Source organism: Rhipicephalus microplus, chromosome X (assembly GCF_043290135.1).
Source record: "Rhipicephalus microplus isolate Deutch F79 chromosome X, USDA_Rmic, whole genome shotgun sequence".
NCBI lineage: Eukaryota > Metazoa > Arthropoda > Arachnida > Ixodida > Ixodidae > Rhipicephalus > Rhipicephalus microplus.
The window spans coordinates 337,636,140-337,658,119 of record NC_134710.1 but is presented as its reverse complement, the minus strand read 5'-3'; the positions used below and the strand labels follow the sequence as shown (position 1 = coordinate 337,658,119).

Genomic DNA, 21,980 nt, shown 5'->3' with positions numbered 1-21,980 from the left:
TTAATAATATGAAGCGAATCTGCTTAATAATCAATATCGTTCTTAATCTGCATGTGGTAGACCCGCTCAACAAGGTATGCCGAGAATATCAAAACTCACCGAAATGTTTATTTTTACCTATACAACTTGGCTAATAACTAAAAAGCACAACAAAGCATAGAACGACGAAGATATTATTTTAGTTTTGCACGCTCTTTAACAAATTCATAATACCGTGCGAACGCTAGTACAGAACAACCCTAAAAATCATCATAGCAAGAAAAGTTGCCCCACGCGGCTGCTTATTTAGGGTTAGTTGTATTGTTTTTATCTTGAGCACATATTTCATAGCGTCTAATACAACTCTCTCAACATGTAACATGGCCGTTTCGAAGGGGTAACCACCCCCTACCAGTTTGGGCAGAAGGAGGTGTTCGCGTGTTGCGCACCTACGCGTATGGTCGGATTGTGTCCTTTATCTGCATCTGTCGTCCACGAACTTAGCCCATATAGAATCTGCTCAAGAATGTTTCATATGGAAAGGACTGTATCACCTGCACACGCAGATGTGGCGAATGTGACAGGCGTGTAAGAAGAGCCATATATTGTATAATGCTGCACCTGAAAATGTTAGTCATGGTTTCTATAAAAAAACATAAGTTGTACGGATGAACGAACTATATCTGACGCACGAATTTCCAGTGCTTTTGGTCGTCTCTGTACAGCAGGGGTCCGAGCATGGGTACATGCGCCTCGAACGCAAGCTCGTGGTTCTACTTTGCCAATTATATTTCCACATGTGCTCCTTTTGCTCGATTTTTATGTAACATGTGTAACTTCGGACTGACGCAAACAGCGTCCGATTAACTGGAAACTATCTAAATAATACTAGAACCTTCCTATAAGATTATGCGCAAAACAAAACCATTATAGTTTGTTCTGGATCTCACGCGGCCTCTAGCGATAACCTCGGACTCTTCTATGGCACACATATAAACGCCGTCGCGCTTGGCCGCTTGACAGATTATCGACGGTAAATCAAAGTTTCACCTTGGACACGCCGACTGCTACCTTCGTCAACGCATTATACCCCATGAAAATATTGAGTTGCACGTGTCCTTTAGTGAACCCTAACCACTAAACGCAGACACGGTCGGGTGACTAACATTCCTGTGTCCACTCGTAACTCTTACGAACTGCTATCCCTGCTTCATCTAACGCCTGCTAAGCCACAACACCGAAGTTAAGAATCTTTAGCTGTAAATGCATTTTCTGTTCTATGCCTACACAGAACCATAAGTGTCTTATTTTCTGCGTAGATATAGCATGTCATGTCTATTGTGCGTTGAAATTAACCAATTTTAGAGCCAAATTTTGAGCGTTATATGAAACAAAACCTGAAAAATTTACTTTTTCCTTTCCCAGCTTATGAAAACGAAAAATAAAAAAGAAAAACGGGTGTCCTGGGAAGATGCTGCTCCTGGATGCCAGTACTACAGCAGGGCCACGCTCTTTAACAGCGAAGTTTCTTATACCTAGAAAGTTGTATGGGCTGTATACATCTGTTATCCCCACAACAGAGGTGTTGACGGCTTTTACCTTTTCTGAACTTTTGAGACGTCCTCCGCCTGGCGTGCTTCCGCAGAAGTGACCTATTATATACTCCCTGTTTACAATGTGCGTTGGAAACAGCTGAGTTTGCACGGACGTCCTAAGAGCCCAGTACCCGCAGCTTTGACAAATAACAACCCCCCTTCCTCGAAGTAAATTGTGAGGAAATGTGAATGCATTGCGTATCGTTCATAACGGTGTTTCGCATGTGAGATTCAAGAATTAGAAAAATATTGTTTTTTTAACCGTGCAGCCAAGAGCACCATTCGCAGCAGGTGGCATTTTTCTGTCGCGAAAAACACGATATGCGTGTCCAGCTCTTGTAGCTAGCATGCACGGTGAAAAAATACTGTGAAATGAATCAAAGTGCGTTCTCGGCTCGGGGTTGGTACACAATTCCGGATCTCCACATTTCTGGATCTTCACATTTTCGGATGTTCTTGATAGGCGCCCAGCCAGCGAACGGTCCAGAGTGAGGCGCGAGCGGACAAGAAAGTGGAGTGCAAGGAGAAGAGAGAGCGAACAGTGAGAGGAGCGGCGAAGTACTGCACCGGTCATTGTACCTGACGGCCGTAATGTCAGCATCTTATCAACAGAAACGCTACGCAAATGCTGGCAGCACAAATGCCACAAACGCGTTTCAAACGCACTGCATTGAGGCGGCGGCAAGTCAGGTACAAGGCAACAAGGTGGGGGCTCCGGTTGCTAAGGGCGAAAATAAGGGCACGTGCCTGCAGCTGTTGGTGACAGCTGCCACGCTGAAGCGTGATATGGTGGAGGCTCTGGTTGCTAAGGACGTGCACGCCCGCAGCTATTGCTATGGGAGAGGAGGTAGACAAATCCGGACGACTAAGACTAAGAAACGCATTTGCATTTAAAAAATATCAAATGAAGGACGTTCATTCCCCCGCGTTTCATTGCTGAAGTGTCCAGCCATAGAAAAAATTATTAAAGGGCTACTCACCAAGCTCTCAAAATTAAGAAAAAAAACAAGTGCAATATTTTCTTTTCTTTGCCTTGACCTTGTTGCTCACTTTTGTGACGCAGATTGTTGCTGTGACGTCTATAGTATATGTGCTCTCGATTGGTCTATATATCAAATGTGATTTGTCTTCTCCACTGCTCTGCTATGCAGCCGCCCCAGTCTTGCATGTATATCGTGCGTGACCAACCGATCACACATCATTTTGTGTGTTTAGAATTGCGCAAGAGGTGATAACAGCGTGTAGCCGATACGCCCGAAATCCTGATAGGCTTTAGTGCTAAATGCTGACATTGTTTAGGTTAGGTGCTTTTAGAACTAACTAAGGTCCAAGGATAATGCATCGCCTGTGAGAAGGGTAGCGAAAGAAATTAGAAAACCACCCCCTCGTCATTGAACAGTGGAGAATGGCCGTTTGAGAGCGTTTTCGTGCACTCCATTGCCGGTAACATCAAGTGGCCCTGCAGCACTTTTTAGCACGGTCAGAAAAGGCTGCCGGTCGGTAGTAGAAGGCTCTCATAACACGACAGCCCAACATTATAGCGTAGAACGCGGCCTGGATTTCGCAATTATTGAGAGATTTTGCAGATGTTCCGGCGTCAGCGTCGTTGATTATGAGCAAAAAATCTTCTGTGTGAGCAAAAAATGGGGAAAGATGTGAATAAAATAAATATACTAAAGTTCTAGCTCTGACAGGAGATCGAATCCGGGTCGTTTGCGTCGCAAGCAGGTGTTCTACGGCACAGCCACTCCCCTCCTTGTGAACATAGTGAAAATCTCTTCATCTGCTCAGAAATGCAAAGAAAGTAAGTTTCATGCTTTACAAATACACACGTCCTATATACATGCTTAGCAATACAACAAGAAATATTACAACAATAATGTGTCGTACAAGTGTACACTGCAATCGGGTGCTCCGTACATGTGAAATAAATAACGACTTCTTGGTTGAAAAGTTGTTCACCCATGCAGTAGAAACGCGACACACGTTACTGCGCCTATTCCCTTTTCATGCAATTAGTGCTTCAAGTACGCACTAGGGAAAGGATATCCCTCTTGGGTTCCAACTCTTAAAGGCAAAGCTTAAGGATCCCCCAATTTCTTTTTCTCAAAGTCCTCTAGAAATCATTCTCTTTTCTATATTGAAATATTGACATGTACAGTAATGGCCGCGCCATGTACTCGCATTCACGGTCATTGGGTTAATTGAGCATTCTGAGCAGCACAATTGCACCTACCACTTCTGCAGGCCACCATGTGCGTGACTGCAGACCGATTACTTTGAAAAGTAATGCAAAGTCTATTTAAAGCAACTGTCTGCCACTCGGAAAACTTTTTGTGATTGGGGCATGAATGAGAATATCGTTCATCACATTGGTGGCAAGAAAAATGCATTTGACTCATAAAAAGAAATAAGTTTATCTTGATCTTGAAAGTCAACAAAAAATGATCGCTTGCGATACCCAACAATTTTCTATTTGCTGTCCCATTTCCTTATTGTCTTGATGTAGGATTAAACTATGATCGAAATTTTCAAGCAATGGGCTAAATTCACTGGTAGGAGAATGAATCCTCACAAGTAGATTTATTTTGCTTAAAAACACATGCAAAGCTTGAAACTATTTTATGCACTTGAGGTAGCTTCAGGTGGTGCCAAATACTAACTTTTGCTTTTCTTTCTCAAGCATTCAATAGGCGCCCGGTGGCACTGCAGGCTGTTTGTTCACTTGCCTGCATGCCTGCCTACATTTCTGCCTGCAAACGGCGGAGAAACGTGAGCACGGTGCCCACCGTCACTCATAAGAACAACAAAATGTGGGTGCGCGGTTGTAACGACCGCCAGGGTATTGGTTTTAATCTGAAGCCTGCAAAAACTGCACGCGGTTTCAGTTTTCTATTTTCACCGGCAGTACAATCGCCGCCGCCGCCACCGACCAGTGCCCCGCCGCCGTGGTCTAGTGGCTAAGGTATTGTGCTGCTGACCCGCAGGTTGCGGCATTTAATCCCGGCTGCGGCGGCTGCATTTGCGATGAGACTGAAATGTTGTAGGCTGGTGTGTTCAGATTTGGGTGCACGTTAAAGAAACTTCCGGAGCCCTCCACTATGGCATCTCTCATAATCGTATGGTTGTTTTGGGACGTTAAAGACCACATATAATCAGCCACCGACCAGTGTTGTGAACATTTACCCGACCGTTAGAAGGCGACCAAACACAGATCGAAAAACTTTGTTTTAAGAGTTTCTACACACTTTCTAGACAAACTGCGGCATGGTTAGACAGTTCACATGGTAGGCTTTTTATTTCAACACAAAACAGAAAAGCCGTGAAGGACAATAGACGGTCCTTTTAAAGATGAGTCACTTACCAGTGGTTCAAGCTCTCCCTGCTTCATAATGTCGTTGATTTGCTTGCCCAGGTCGCTGCCAGACGCCACTTCAGCCCGCAGCAGGTCACCCGACGAGATGTATGTGAAGTCGTACTTCGCCACTATCTTGTCGCACTGTGTGCCCTTGCCGGATGCAGGTCCACCTGTGTGGCCCGGTACACATTTAGCGACACAAGTATAGACGATTTTATATAAGACACCCGGTTGCCGCTCCCATGGTCGGTTAAGCAAATGTTTTGTTATTTTTGCTTATTGCAGCTCGAGTTAAAATGGTCATTACACATCGAGTGTGTCAGCGCAATCATTTTATATGTATGGGTCTACCATAGCACAAACTGTGCCACTGTCGGTTTATTCGATGAAGACACAAAGTGACAAGGCTTTGTATGCTCTCCTTCTTAGTTGGGATTGGTGGAGAAGGTACGAAGCATATATACACAAAGGCAAAGGAAATCAGTCTTGAAAAAGACAAGTCCACTTGTCGAAATGTCAGCTCCTGCAACCATCCCCTGTTTATAAATTTCACAAATACACTTGTAGTAGGCACTCTGGGCCAGTTCTAATGGTCATTTACTCGTTTCTTTATGAAACGGTAGTACCGTATACCAAGGATTGAAGGTAGACTAGCAATTGAGAAGGTGATATGTACGGGGCTCGTTTATAAGATCGACTTCTGCACTTAAAAAGAAACTTCAAGCGAACTCCAATTTTTTTTTCTAACGTGAACTATGGTATCGGCTGTCCATGTTAGTTCTTGGATTTTCTCTGGTATTGGACAGTTTGGTCCTAAAGTGACTCAGGCTGTGCGCGACGCGCCTTAGTGAAAGACTCCGGACGATCTTGACTACCTCAGGTTCTTTCACTGAAATGACACAGCACAACAGTCGATCACTTTGACATCATCCAAATGTCATCCCAGTGGCCGGGGCCAAGCACGCGACTTTCGAATTAAAAGTCGAATATTGTAACCGGGCAGTCAGCCACCCCAGAAGTAACATCTGCTCTGATGTCTTCTTATCATTTTTGATAGAGTCAAGAATGCAAAAATGCTTCCTTACATTGATCTCAGTGCAAATTTGAAATTATAACTCACCCGATAGTCAAGACATCGAAAGGGTTCGTACATGCCACCTCTCATAACGCATAATGACAGCTACAGGTACACTTGTCGCGGGTGCGTGGTGGCAGACCCGAAAGGAGGAGCTTCGATTCCAGCAACGGCGAATTTCGGTGGAAATTAAACATTAGAGGTCCGTGTATCATGACATAAAAGTGCACATTAAGATACATCAAATGGTTAACTCACGTGCAGAGTTATAAGCGATCTCCATTAGAAATCTTGGACCACTTGTAGTGCTTTCAAACTACACATACACTGCCGCGTTCCTTTTTCGCCAGAACGAGGAAATCGCAACACGGAGGTTGATCTTAAACATGAGGATGCCGGAGCGTCGTCTTCAAGAGTAGAACGTTATAGCGTAATCTGACCCTGTTCGCGTTGTGTTCTCATTTACAGGCCAGACTTCATTTCTGAGTGAGCATCTCAATCATACCGCTAGGAAATGAATGCCTGTCCACGTAACACTGCCTATTGTGGACTCTCTTTGCGTGTATGCATACTGCCGGAGCATTTGAGTGCGCACTACACCACGAGTCATCATATTGTGAATCAGCGAAGTAGTAACCACTACGCGTCAACGAGGCAATATAAACGCAGGTGCACACCTTGTTGATGACGTTTCCGATTAATTACAGGTGAACACTTTGCAATGGGTGGACTTTTTATCTCAGCGGATTTCACATGGCAAAGCACCTCGTGCAACTCTACCCATTTTTATGACCGGTGCAGGGCCTGACAAGGGAACGGCGTCCTTTTTGATGTTCAAACAAGTCACCGACCGGTCGGCGGCCTATGTCTATCATGTATTGTTCCCCCCAGGCCGGAGGGTGAGGCGGCTTGCCGCCACAACGCCGTAAGCAGTTCGAGAGACGACTACAAGTGCAGCATCTTCCTTAAAAGATGACAGCGGCAGCTGCAAATCGTCCCGCTAATTAAGTGAGCAGTTCGGCAGATCATTTTAAGCTTGTTTACGGCAGCCCTTTTGATTGATGCTGTCATGAGCTTCAGACCCCTCGCCCAGCAGCACACTTCGACAAGGAGGAGCCACGTTTGTGCCACATAGCCATGCAAAGACCACGCTTCAATATTGGACGTTTACGTGGGCTGTGCATGCCCGTCACCCTCGCCGGTTATGTGTGATCCATGATTGGACAGTGCCATCTGTACGCATTCCCAAATCTAGGTATCTAGGGAGAACATACCTTTTATAATGAGCCCCCCTCCCCTCCGGCTCATTTGGGGTGCTTTTTTGAGAGGAGAGCTCGGTATGTTTGAAGAATACCACTATGTAACTAAACTTTTTATTGACCTTTCTGTAGTGTAAATAAACGTATGTTCTCTGTTTTCCTGTACAAGCATTGCTCCTCGTTGTAAGGGACGAGTTCGATGGGGTGGCCAGCTACCAATGAAGAGACCCACTGAACCAGAGTCACAACTGGTTGACAGTGGTGGGATCGAGCTCATCGACCAGAAGGCAATTCTGAGACCTGCGGCCTGGAGGACCTAGCGTCAGACGAAAGTGCTTTGCAGCATCACTGACAACACTGGAAGGAACGCGTCCGAATTCACGACTGCATAGGATGAGTGCACTGCTTTTTTTTGTTGAGATATCGCCAGGCTTTGCGTAGGATTGTAAACAATGCACTGATTTGGTAACTGTTGGTTGAAGCATTGATAGTACGTTGAGTTGTTTAGTTAAGGGTTAGCAGCACCAAGGACAGCCATGAATTTGAAGGGACTATAAAAGCCAGAGTTGTTAGAGTTGGCCTGAGAGCTAGGCCTGCAAATTGCCGAGATGAAAAGAAAGCCGGAAATCATTGACGTTATCGAGCAGACCGGGGCAGATGACGAGAAGCTCAGCGAATGCTTAGAGGACATTAAGCAAAGAAAAAACGAGCACAGACTTCGTGAGGAAAAAGAAAGAAAATGTATCGATCGTATGGAAATGAAATGCCTAGAATTTGAACTAGCGAAGGCTCAATCAACGAACGAAGCTAGCCCAGTGGCACGAGAAAGAGAGCGCCGAATGACAGATTTGATGCCATCCTATGCGATATGAGGGGACATTGGTCTTTTTCTGTTGTACTTGGAACGCACGTGTGAGAGGGAAAATTTTGCTAAAGACACGTGGCCGCATCACTTGCTTACGCTGCTGCCGTGTGAAGTAGCTGACATTATAGCCTACATGGGGAAAGAAAACGCAGACCACTATGACAGAGTCAAAGCGAGTCTGCTCAATAAGTGCAGACTGTCAGCGAAAGTGTTCAGGCGAAAATTTAGTGAGATCGAGATATCCAGAAACAAGTCATACCTAGAGTTTGAGTACACCTTAAAGGTAAATCTTGAGGAATGGCTTAGAGAGGAGGGCACGCTTGGTGATACGGAAAAGACTCTGCAGTGCTTTCCGTTAGAGCAGTTCTTTCGGCGTCTACCAGAAAACATCAAATACGAGGTTCAGGATAGGCAAGGAGTAGATACTATCACGAGAGCGGCAGAGCTCGCAGAGGAGTATGTAAATCGCCGTGCTCTCCAAGGCAAAGATGTTCCTAGGAGGGAGATGAGTAAATATCATGCCGACAAGCCTCCGCGATGGGCAAAGTCGAGTCGATATATGCTGAAAGAGGGGTTAGACTCCAAAGAAAGTGGTGACGAGAACAAGTGAAAGGAAGAAGCACCCAAGAAAAGGGCGGAGGGGCAATAGAAAAAGGCGTTCGGGGCCAAGAAGCCGATAGTTTGCTACAACTGCCAACAAACGGGGCATATTTCTCTAGGTTGTAAGAACCCGCAAGTTCTGGTAATGTCGCTGTGTAGTAAGGACGAAAATATGAAATTGCGAGAACCATGCATGCGAGACCTAGTCATGAATGGCCAACCGTGCCGCGTGCTCCGCGATTCGGCCACCACTATGGATGTAGTGCACCCATCTTATGTCGAGAAAAGTCAGTTTACAGGAGAATGTGCGTGGATAAGACAAGCAGTAGAAACTAATAGTGCATGTCTCCCAGTAGCAAGAGTCTGCATTGAAGGCCCTTTCTGAGTTCTAGACACTGAAGGTGCCGTTTCGGCACATCTTCCAGTGCAGTACCCGTATTTGTTTTCTAATAAGTCAGAGTATTTGCTGTGACAAAGAGGAATTGGGTTCAGTGAGGGTATCGTACAGGCCCTAACTCGCTCCAAAGCAAGGGAGCTTGCAGCTCAGACAATTTGTAAAGATCTGGTGTCAGAGGAAACAGCTTCAGCGGACCCTTTTTTACCTGGTACTAAACCCAACAGCCCTATAAGGGAATCTGAAAACACACTATCTAAATAAAGATGTAGGAAACCAGATGAACCTGAGGTCTCGAGAAGTAGAATGCACTATAAAGTGGTTAAATGCAAGTTCTACAGAACTGATAGCGGAACAGGAAAATGACTCCACTCTCCGTAACCTAACGCCAGACGTGAAGGAAGTGGTGGCTAAGCAGAGGGTTCAGTTCAGCAAGGGAGGCATCCTGTACAGAAAGTACAGGATTCGAAAAGGAGTTCGGTTTAATCAACTAGTTGTACCGTATTCTTTCCGCAAGGAGCTGCTGCACCTGGTCAGGGCTTTGTCAGGGTTTGCGGTCAGGGCACCTCGGCATCAAAAAAAAAAGAATATTTGTTACGGGAGTTTTACTGACCCGAATGCTATCGGGAGACGGAGGCTTCGGTTAGAAGCTCCGACACGTGCCAACGCATTGGCAAGCCAAGGAATAAGGCCAAAGCACTTATGAAGCTGGTCCCCATAATCATAGAACCGTTTCGTAGGCTAGTTATAGATACAGTGGGTACGCTTCCTGTAACGCAGTCCGGGTACCGGCATATACTCAGTGCTCTGCAGAGCCACGAAATTTCCAGAAGTGGTACCATTAAAGAAGCTTAGCTCGGAGGAGATAGTTATCTTTGGACGTGTAAGCTTCCCCGCAAAATTCATTCACACCAGGGATCTGTTTTTACAAGTTCACTGACCTTGACATTTCTAGGAAAATGTGGGGTTAAAGTCATCCACAGTTCAGTGTACCACCCTCGGTTAAATGCCGTAGAGAAGGTACATTCAGTCATGAAACGGCTGCTGCGAGCCCTTTGTCATGAGCACAAAGAGGGTTGGAAGGATCACTTGCCTGCAGCTATGTTCGCGCTTCCGATCGCTCTTGACGAATCAGCAGGGTTTTCACCTGCGGAGCTTGTTTACGAATGTACTCTTTGGTCCCCACTTCGCGTTATTCAAGAATCTTGGGAGGGCCGGGCGGACGACCCTTCGTTTGTAGCATACGTGCTTGAGCTGTTGGACCGACTTCACGCAGCTAAAGAACTAGCGGTGCACAAAATGCGCAGAGCTCAAAGCAACGCTAAGCGCTATTATGACAACACAGCCCAGATGCAAAGCTTTTTAGTAGGGGAAAAAGTAAAGATACTGAGCCCTCATTGAAAAATAAACTTCAGATCTACTGGGAGTGACCTGGTCAAGTAGTTCATAAATTGTCAGACACCAATTACTTGGTTACTGGACCGGGAAGGCGTAAAACGCAACAGGTGTACCACACTAATCTGCTCAAACCATACCAGCAGAGGTAAGCTGTTGTAAACATGTCGCTCAATCAATCAGAAAAATGCCTATTGATTTCCCGGAGTTAAAGACGGAGAACAAAGACATTGGCAATACTATTAGTAACCTGGTAGAGCAGGCGGATTTGGAGCCAGATCATAAGGCGGAACTGAAATAACTATTATTTGACTTTAAAGAAACATTTTCAGATACGCCCGGCAGAACCACAGCCCTATTTCATGATATTGAGCAGACATCATTAGATCCAATACTTTCTAAAGCTTACCGTGTTGCACCTAGGCAACAGGAAATAGTGGCCACGGAGATAAACCGAATGCTCGAGCTAGGAGTGATTGACCCAGGAGAGAGTGATTATACCTCGTCTCCGATCTTGGTTGAGGTCCCAGGGAAGGAGCCACGGCCATCTATTGACTGCTGGAGGCTCATCTCAATTACAAAAGACCAAACCTATCCGATTCCACATATTGAGAAAAGGCTTGAGCAAGTCAGAGTGCCAATTTCATCTCGATTTTGGATTTAGTCAGGGGCTACTGGCAGGTGCCTCTAACTGAGAGGGCTAGTAGGCTTGCGGTGTTTATTTCCCCGATGGGAACCTTCCGGCCGAAGGTCCTTAGTTTTGGATTAAAGAATGCCCCCTATTGCTTTTCTGGCCTAATGGGCAAAGTGCTGCAGGGTATGGTGGACTTTGCCCTCTCATACCTAGATGATATTGCTATTTTTCTTCATCCTGGGTAGGCCACATGAAACACTTGCGAGCTGTGCTATGTCTTTTGCGTGAGGCCGGCTTTAACTCTGAAAGTTGCGAAATGCCAATTTGGGTGCTCTGAGGTAGCTTATCTAGAGCATGTAATAGGTCAAGGCTACCGCCGGCCGTTAGAGGTGAAGCTGGCCGCAATATCTTCCCCCAACCACGAACCAAGAAGGACATTTGGTCATTTTTTGGTTTGGCCGATTATTACCAAAGGTACATATCCCGGGTTACTCTGACATTGCAAGTTCCTTGACAGACGCTCTTAGAAAGGCTGAACCCCAGATCGTACAATGGAATGGGGCCAAAGAACATGCATTTTCCATGCTAAAAAAGGCACTGACGAGTCAGCCAGTGTTGACTACTCTAAGCCATTCATTCAGTGTGACGCCAGCGACCGGGGTGTGGTTGTTGTGCTTTGTCAAAGAGGAGAGAACGACCAGGAACACCCTGTACTGTATGCCAGTAGAAAGCTTTCGGTGCGTGAGAAAGCCTACAGTGCGTCAGAAAAGGAATGTGCCTGCATTGTTTAAGGTGTGCAGAAGCTAGCCTGCTACATCGTCTGTTTCAGGTTCACAATAGAGACTGACCACTGTCCCCTCACATGGCTACAGTCCATGTCATCGAAAAACGGCCGTCTCTTGCGCTGGAGCTTAGCTCTTCAACAATACACTTTTGATATTCATTACAAAAAGGGTAAGCTCAACGGCAACACAGATGGTCTGAGTTGTTGCCCCTAGTGCCCCGAAGGCTTCAAAACGATTTTCTCTTTTGTTTTTGATTTGAGGCCTACTAACTTTTCTGTATTTATCCACTAATGTGTCAAGAGTTTTGTTTACTTTTATATCTTCAAAAGTGGCTCATTTGGTGTTGCCACATAGTGGGGTCCACAGGATTAAAGTTAAGAAAGAGGGAAATGACTTCCACAGGTGGAGCTAGGTCTGGTGATTCTTGGTAGGGAATGATCGTGTGTTTGATTGTTTGTGGGTGTGCTTTCGGCGCAGTTTCCACAGCCTCATTTGGGGTGTCGCGAGAATATGATGAAGGGGGTCACCTCATCCCTGCGAGCAATGCTCTCTTGGTCCATGATCATCGGATCCCGTGTTCGGGACAAGAGTAATAGAGGAAGAGCCGACAAGCTGCAATACAGATCCCGTTGCACAGTATCTGCTGGCCACTGCAACTCAGGATCTTCTTTCCCCGGCGCAGAAGCTGTTATGAGCGGGGCCGGGGCTGAAAACTGATCGGCGTTCCTTTTTATGTTCATACAAGTCGCCGACCGGTCGGCGGCCTATGTCCGTCATGTCTTGCTCCCTCTTGGCGGGAGGGTGAGGTGCCTTGCTGCCATGGGGCCGTAAGCAGTTTGGGAGATGACTAAAAGTGCAGCATCTTCCTCAGAAGATGATGATGGCGGCTGCGAATTGCCCCGCTAATTAAGCGGGCAGTTCGGCAGACCATTTTAACCTTGTTTACAGCAGCCCTTTTGATGGATGCTGCCATGAGCTTCAGACCCCTCGCCCAGTGGCACACATCGACAAGGAAGAGCCACGTTTGTGCCACATGGCCGTGCAGAGACCACGCTTCAATATTCGACGCTCACGTGGGCCGTGCATGCTTGTCACCCTCGCCGGTTATGTGTGATCCGTGATTGGACAGTGCCATCTGTACGCGTTCCTCGATCTAGGGATCTGGGGAGAACATACCCTTTTTATTGAGACCTTTCGGCTCATTTGGGGTGCTTCTTTGAGTAGAGAGCTCGCTATGTACGAAGAACGCCACTATGTAACTAAACTTTCTTATTGACGTCTCTCTAATGTAAATAAACGTCTGTTCTCTATTTTCTCATACAAGCGTTGCTCCGTTGTAAGGGACGAGTCCGATGGGATGGCGAGGTACCAACAACGAGACCCACCGGACCCGAGTCGCAACACCATCTGCCACGGAATGATACACTTGTTAACAAGACCGATTCCTCTATATGACTTATGCCTAGCGTTTCTTTAGAAGTGATTTCAAGCGCTGATGTTGATGTGTGAAAACACTTAACTCTACAGCGCAGAATGCATTGGTTCCAGTCCTACTTGCACTAAAGATTGTGACTCTTTATTTTTATATATCTTGATTTTTTCGCTCACAACCAACAACGCCAACACTGAAAATTCAGTGACATGGACTCTTCAATACAAGCGTGTTAAAACGCTGCTTCCTTGCGCATCAGCTCTATGCAATGGACACTAAACTGAAGTAACGTGTCACTGAAGCAAACTACCAATTTTCGCATCTTACCGAAGACGAACACGACTGGCACCTTGACGTCCAGTGGCCCTTCCATTGGAGCAGGTGCTGCTGCTGTTGGTGGTTTTGTTGGTGTTGCAGGCACACCTGGTGCTGCCGCTCTTGGTGTTGCACCCAGTGCTGCCGGTCTTTTTGGTGTTGCACCTAGTGCTCCCGGTCTTTTTGGTATTGCACCTGCTGCTGCTCTTGTTGATGTTGAACCAGGTGCTGCTGGTCTTGTTGATGTTGCCGGTGCTCCAGGTGGTGCTGGTATGGCCGGTGCTGGTGCTCCTGGCGCTGCAGGTGCACCTGTTGCGGCAGGTTTTTCGCCTGTTGCAGGTGCTACTGGTACAGCAAGCTTTTCAGATTCTGCAGCTCCTGGTGCTGCGACAGCAGCAGGCTGCACCTGCGAAGTGAAATGCAAGAGATCACACAACCAACTGTGCAGCTGTGGGCATGAAAATGAGCTGGTTGGGAGTAACCAGTGTGATATGCACTACCCCCCCAAAAATATAGCTGATTATGTAGCTCTTTACGCCAACAAGAAAGGAACGCATTACCACCCTGCGTTGCCGGCAAAAAAAAACAAAAACTAATGCGTTAGCGCTACCGAAAAAAGTAACAGACGTTACTTCTGCCATTACTCCACGGTCACAAATTTCTATCTACTGCGTGCCGTCATTCTAAAAATAAGAACAAGAAGTAAATAAATTTAATATTTATATTTCACACAAACGGTTTAGCAAAAACACTGATTTCCACTGAATTACAAATGTAATTAAAAACTTTTGCGCAGGTGTGTGGAACTTGAGTAATAATAACGTGGCCTAATGTTTACAGCAGCGCTGCACGCGATGGCTTATAAGCTCAGGTCACACATTTAAGACATTGTCAACATAGAAGTAAACAGAAAGGGAGATTTCTTCAAAGATACCCTGAAAGAAAAAAACTGCTCGCAACTCAACAAATATGGAGTAATTATGAAGGTGTGCTTCTACTCGCGTTAAAAACATGCTCGCTGATCTTGTAGGAATAAAGAAATACTTAATATGCATATTTCCGGAAGAAAGCGTTTTCAGCATAAATAATGTTTGGCTCTTTAACCTATATTCGCGGGATTCGCGGCCAACGGCTCCCACGGCTAAGTTCTGCTCTCGCTGTTTTAGATACCATCGCCTCGTGCCGCTGATTGCTGTCTGGCCGCTCTCGTCACCGAGAATTGGGGCTACTTCATTCTGTTCCTGCATCATCGATGTTCCCGTGATTCCATCCACTGATGTCACAACAAGAGCAGCGCCACCGTGGGCTACAAAAAGAGTACCGGCCATCAACTCTCTTTTTCAGGTAGGCATGTAGTTTGGCACACGCTGCTTTATACGTTACCTCGAGTGTATGGCCGCTGATCCCACTCTGTTGTATCTTTTTTGCTGGAAGTGTGATGGGTGTTGAGGTGTTGACGTATCGCGTGAGGATTGGCTCATTTGTTCCTTGCCGGCAACCTAGGAAGTCCAGCAATGCTCGCTTTAGCTTTGCGTCCGCTTTTGTTAGATCCCTGTGCCCTAGACCAATCTTCCTGCTTCTAGGTTCTGTTATTTCACTCATCCTGCTCTGCTGTGGTGACGTGGAATCTAACCCTGGTCCTTAGATTGATGATGTTCTCGCCCTAATGAAAGATTTTTACGATGAAACCATGGCTACTCTCACCACAAAGAAACAGTCAATCAATAGTATTATTTCAAGAATATGTGCAATAGAAAATAACCTGAGCAAAATGTCACAAATCGAAACAAAGTGTGAGAATGAAGGCGACTCTGTACGCGAAGTGCAGACAAGCATCGCAAAGGTAAACGATGAATTATTTGACGTAGTTGATAATATCAATAACAGGATGCGAAGGAACAACTTGATTGTCAAGCGAATAGCAGAAACAGAAAAGGAGGGGTACGAAGAGTCAGAAACAATCGTGAAAGAATTCTTTGCAACTCACCTAGGCGTACAAACCGGGAACATCGAACGCGCTCACCGATTGGGTCAGCGGCGTGCGAACGTCGACTGGCCCATAATCGTAAAATTTCCCAACTTTAAATCAAAAATGGATGTTCTACGCAATGCCCCTAAACTTAAAAAGCTAGAAAACCCAAAAATCTGGCTCGACAAAGATTTAACCCCTAATGTACAATTGGCGCGCAAAAAGCTTCGCAACTTTATTAAAGCTACTCGTAATGATAATGAAAGCTATTCACTTCGCTTCAATTTCCTTTCCGTAAAAACTCTTATAGGTACTTGGACAGTATCGTCCAAGTACCCGCCAAATACCAAAATTTCGCGAATAATACTACGGGAAAACAGAACAGCGCAGGCGTGGCCACAAACTATAGACCTGTAACGGCTTGACACAACGTATCCGCCAGACCATCATCTGCTAAGAAATCAACTGTGAATGAAAAGCTATCAATAATCCTTGCGAATTTTCGCAGTATATATAGCAAACTTGACTAACTTAAAGCCCTTATACACACATGCAATTCTGATGTTAATCTTGGCACGGAGACGTGGCTAAATTCTGACACGGAAAACAGAGAACTTGGCTTCCTTGCGCAGTACACGATATTTCGACAAGAGCCGCTTGTCGTGGTGGAGGGGTGATTATTGCCATTAGGAAAGAATTTCGTCTTTCCGTCATAGTCTACGACTCGTCCCTTGAAAGCGTGGGTTTTGGCACGCTTAGGGCATGTACCGCGCGTCATAGGCGTGTGCTACAGACCTCCCAGTGGCCCAGAGTTCATTGAACATTCGAATGATTTTATTGATCATGTCTTAAACAAGCACCCAAACTGTGTTGCGATTATTGGAGGGGACTTCAATTATTCCGACATAGACTGGTCTTCTTCCACTGTTAGCTGTGGTAGCATTCGTCAAGAAAGCCTTAACTTCATAAACCTAGCACATTTGCACAACATGTCCCAGCTCGGCAGAACCAACACGCAAAAACAACATATTGGACCTCATACTTACTAACCAACCCGATGATGCAGTTACTCATGTCCTGGAGAAAATCAGTGATCACCGCGCCATACATTGCTCCTTATCTATCCCACTGCCCTATAAAACCGTAACGGACAAGCACATACTCAGTTATGCACGCACCAATGTCGAGAAATTGAATCATATGCTGGAAGAGTTTACACCCCAGTTCGAAGCCAGCTTTGCAAATTGCACTGAAAATGAAGACTGGATTGAATTTCGTGACATATTAAAACAAATCGAAGATAGTTGCGTACCAAGAATGGCTATTAGATTAACCAAAAACGATCCGTGGTTCACACTGGATGTGAAAAGAAGTCCTAATAAAAAGAAGCGTGCATTTAGGAAGGCGTCTTGGACAAAATCGACAGTAGACTGGGATAATTATAAGAATGTATCAAGAAAAACCGAAGCCATCATTAAAAAAGCCAAACATAAATTTTTCAATTGCACACTGCCTAAACTCCTCAAAAATGACCCTAAAAATTTTTGGCAAGGAGTAAACCCTAAAAACACTGATTCTCTGACCTTGCTAGACGGTGAGCATGGCGATTCTTCATCAGATGAGGAAACCGCGGAAATATTCAGCGATCAGTTTGTATCAGTATTTTCAAATGAGCTTCCATTAGATTTCCTCGGCCTATCAGGGACCGTCATTCATGATATCTTTCTTTCAATAGAAATATCCGAAAATGGCGTAGCACGTGCCATTGAGCGACTAGAGTACAAGATGAGTCCAGGGCCCGATGGCATTAGCTCCAAACTTCTGAAATTAACCGCTCAAAATTCATCGTACCTATTGAAACTAATATTTCAGCAGTCACTGAACAGGGTTGCATTTCAGATGATTGGAAATCAGCATTAGTGGTACCTATATTCAAATCTGGGTTAAAATCATGTGCTAATAATTACCGGCCAATCTCTCTTACTTCTATTCCGTGCAAAATACTCCAGCATATTCTGTTTACGCACATCGTGTCTCACCTCAATAAAAATAACTTGCTAATAGATAACCAACATGGCTTCCGCAATAATCGCTCGTGCAAAACTCGGCTGCTTGAATCGGTAACTGACCTTAATGATTCTCTGAATAACTCCTGCTACACTGACGCAACTTTTATAGATTTCGCTAAAGCATTTGACAGCGTGCAACACAAAAGGTTGATGACTAAAATCTGTAATATATAGCTATGCAATAAAACAACCTCAGTGGATAAGCGGTTTTCTTACTAACAGGGTTTAGTTAGTTAAACTTAACAACGTTATCTCTACTCCCAGACCCGTCAAATCCGCGGTACCCCAGGGATCCGTACTAGGCCCTCTGTTGTTTCAGTCTATAATAACGATATCGGATCCAATAATAACTCTTCACTGCGCCTCTTTGCAGACTGTTGCGTAATTTATAAGGAAATCACCGAACCAAACGACGTAAACATCTTGCTGTTCGACTTGACAAAATTATCAGAATGGTGCCGTTTATGGCAAATGGAAATAAATGTAAACAAAACTGAACACGTGCACTTTTTATCCGCTGCACATCCTGCGCCCAGTGAGTATGTCATAAACAACTTCGTAACTCAAACAGTTTTATCTATTAAATATCTAGGTATTTTATTCCACTTTGATGTAACCTGGACTAGCCACGTAGGATACATTACCGCCAAAGCACTACGGAAACTTGGTCTTCTTAAGCGCCGCCTGAAACTTACAAACAAAGACACCAAACTTCACGCATACAATACTGTTATCAGGCCAACCCTAGAATATGCTTCCATAGTATGGCACCCCCACACAGCAACCCTTACTGATACGCTCGAAACTGTCCCAAACAAAGCCGCGCAATTTGTTTTGTAATGTTATTCCCGCTATGAAAGTGTGTCATTCATTAAAAAAAATTCAAATCTCTCCCCTCTTTCCATGCGCAGGAAATATTTTCGCTTATCTTTCTTCTACAAATTATATCACAGTGATTCGCCGTTCCGCCATACGTTCATTCACCCTGCTTTGTACATTTCCGCACGCGTTGACCATGATCATAAAATTGAACCTATATTTTCTCGCACAAAAAAACACCAATACTCACCCCTTGTCTTAGCGATAACCGAGTGGAACGCTCTGCCTGTCCGCATTGTAACGCATACACATAATCATCTTTCCAGTCTGCATTATTTGCATTCCTTGAATATGTTGGACAATCTTAGGCATTGCTGTAGAACGTGTCGTGCAGCTCTTTCAATGTGCTCGCTTGTGAAAACCTTGCTGTGTTATTTCTTGCTTATCTTGGCTGACAGACTGTGTACTCTGCGCATGTTTTCTTGTCTTCTTTTCTTGTTAAAAATTGCTGTTTTCACTATTACTGTATGAAACCCCTCTTATGTAATGCCCTAGAGGCCCTTAAGGTATATAAATAAATAAATAAATAAATATATTATTTCCATGAAAATTGCGAGTGCGTATGGGAAGGCATTAAAGCTTAGCCTCGTTCATTCAGGAATTCAACAACTAGAAATGTATACTCGCTGTTAGAAACAGGTAGAAGCGAATCTCATTTTCACCACGGAACTGACAAACTACGCTATAGTATTGCAGGGACAGCTTGTTGACCTTTAGAACTTGAGGAATTTAAGCAAAAATGAATTCTTCGCTTCTTAGTAAATTCGTCCGCAGCTATACGGTAAATAAGCACTTGGTGGGCGCATTTATGGTGCTCCTATTGGCATCTGGCGAGCCGATAGCAACTTGCTGCTGTGACATATGGATAGCTTAGAGAATGCACCGCCTACGAGACCTAGGCTCTTGGCAAAATGAAAAAAAAAGTTGCGAATAACGTGACACCTGATGTCACCGAAATGTGTTAACTTATGCTAGTCGTTACATTATGAATTAGTAACGAGTACATCACTAAAGTACCAAAACAAGCAAGGCATTCTGGTAATGGCATTACATGTAACTTGTTACCGCCAACACATAGAGTAACACCGAAATTCCAGCTCACCGTGTCTCGCAAATGGAAGTGTAGTGCTTGTTCAGACAAAAAAAATGCGGACATACAAACGTTACTCTCTGTCAAACATGCACTACGCCTTACACTGAGGGAAGATTCCCAGCGAAAGGCTAGAGGCACCTCTAGATGGTAATTGAAAACTGCACACACAATGTTAGCAGAGTGTCTAAGAAACGTGTGCACCGTGCTTGCAGTATACTGTCAGAGGTAATCGAAGGACATGACGTCAGACGTCAGCTTTTATACGGAGAGCCGAACCAATTTCGACCACCTGAGGTTCTTTAACGTACACCCAAATCTGAGCACACAGGCCTACAACATTTTCGCCTCCATCAAAAATGCAGCCGCCGCAGCCGGAATTCGATCCTGCGACCTGTGAGTCTGCAGCAGAGTACCTTAGCCACTAGACCACCACAGCAGGGCGATTATCTAGACTGGGCTTCTTGGGGCTTGCCATGACGCAAAACTGCAAAGAAACGCCGAACAACTCGATCGCAATGTCTGAGGCTTCGCTCTTCTGCTGGAAAGATAGGAGGGGGAGGAAGACGAGCGCACCGCCAACCAATGGCAGAAAGCAAAAACTTTTCAGAAAACTGCGACTTTTCGACCCACGTTTTCCCTTAAAACAACTAGCGTATGTCTTCCTGGGATGGCAATATTTATGGCACGAGAACAAAATGAAGACAGAGAGACAAGACGAACATGAGCACTAACTTCCAACTGCACATTTCGCACATTTCCTCTGATTTTCGCTGCACATTTTGTGTCCTTCTTGTCTCTTGGTCGTCTTTCTGTTCTCCCGCAATAACTATCGTCATGTCATACCAACTAGCCCAAGCTGTCACATTTCTAAGTCTTCCTGGGACACACGTCAACGAACGGGACAGCGCAGCTGGCTGCCGCAAAAGCGCGTGTCAAAGGGGGCAGGACTTCTAAAAAGCTTGTTATGAGTAAAGTGCACGAGTGAAGTGATTTTCCAATTTGGCGCAGCAAGATGAACTACTGGCAGTGTGTTACCTGTGCCAGTGTGATGAACACTGGCAATTGAAAAAAAAAAGAAAAGCCTCAAGAAAATCACAGAAAAGAATCCAGAGCCACGGCATCGAAGAAGGAGGAAGAGGAAGAATCGTGCTGGTGCTTGGAAGAATGCGGCTAGGGTGCGACTTGTGAGTTCAACGGGTGCAGGTACCGAGGCGTCAAGGCATCCACCTAGCCGGCGACGACAATCATGGGGTCCTGGTGACCATTCAACCACCACCGAGGCTATTGGCTAGTTCTTGGCACGACCTGGTTCTGGTGTTCGAGCTGAAGACAGCGCCGTAGATGATGTCGTCTACTTGGAGCTGGAGCGAGCCGTCGGGCTACAGGCCCTAGCTCATGCACTCCCACCACGGCAGCTTCACCGCCCGACTGTTGAAGAACGTGAAACACTGGTGAGCCGTATTTATCTCCTTACGCTTCTGGACTCTAACCCAAGAACTCGAGAGACTGCTTAGACTCGTAGAGGTTTCCCCTCATTAACAAGAACTGCCGGTGCTTCTCAGTTTACCTTTTGCTGATCTTAGCATTCCTCTTTTTGTGTTTTCTTGTTTTTGTGAAAATTTATATATTTTTTTTCAGGCAAATGAAATGCTCACCTCCTTTTCTCTCTAGAGAACAACGTTTCACAGCTAACCCGACTGGCTTTATTTATCGAACCTGTAACAAATTGGCATCCGCTATGACAGGACGTGAGCGTTTGACACTATAGCGTAGATTTGCATAACGATAAAAAAAGAGGAAAATGGGCTCGCGAGATTTGATGACGCTGGCACAATGCATGGGGTTGGAAGGAGCGGAATTAAAGGCGTGGTTTGACGCACGAGAGCACGTGAGCGCGATGAACGAGTGGCTGAAAAAGATGCAAAGAAAGAACAAAGGCCGCAACTTACAGCTTCAAGTAGCACAACGGCGAGCCAAAGTCGAGAAGCAAGCCAGTGGCACTTGGAAATGGAAGGAAGGAAGCTGCAACTTTGCCTGAGAGTAGCTGAAGCCGGTGTCGGTGAGCCTATGGTGGTTGACACGAGCATCCAAAAGAACGCATCTGTGGTAGTGAACCTGCACAACTTTATACCCGTTTTTATCGAGGACAAAGACGACCTCGATGCCTACCTGAAGAGGTTCGAGAGAGTGGCAACAGGTCAAGATTGGCCACGGGAAAAGTGGGCCACCGCTCTTAGTTTTTGCCTTAGCGGAGAGGTTCAGAAAGTATTTGGACGGTTGTCAC

The 21,980-nt window shown here is 45.3% G+C and overlaps 1 protein-coding gene across 1 annotated transcript in view; it reads right to left on the bottom strand.

Annotated features, from left to right (window-relative positions):
• The window catches only part of LOC142775342 (adenylate kinase isoenzyme 1-like), a 37,449-nt gene that overhangs the window by 7,052 nt on the left and 8,417 nt on the right, over positions 1-21,980 (bottom strand). The window contains exons 3-4 of the mRNA XM_075876702.1: positions 13,699-14,092; positions 4,939-5,102 (exon numbers count right to left, since the gene is read on the bottom strand). Coding sequence (XP_075732817.1) covers positions 4,939-5,102; positions 13,699-14,092 — 558 coding nt within the window. The remainder of the gene's footprint in view (positions 1-4,938; positions 5,103-13,698; positions 14,093-21,980) is intronic.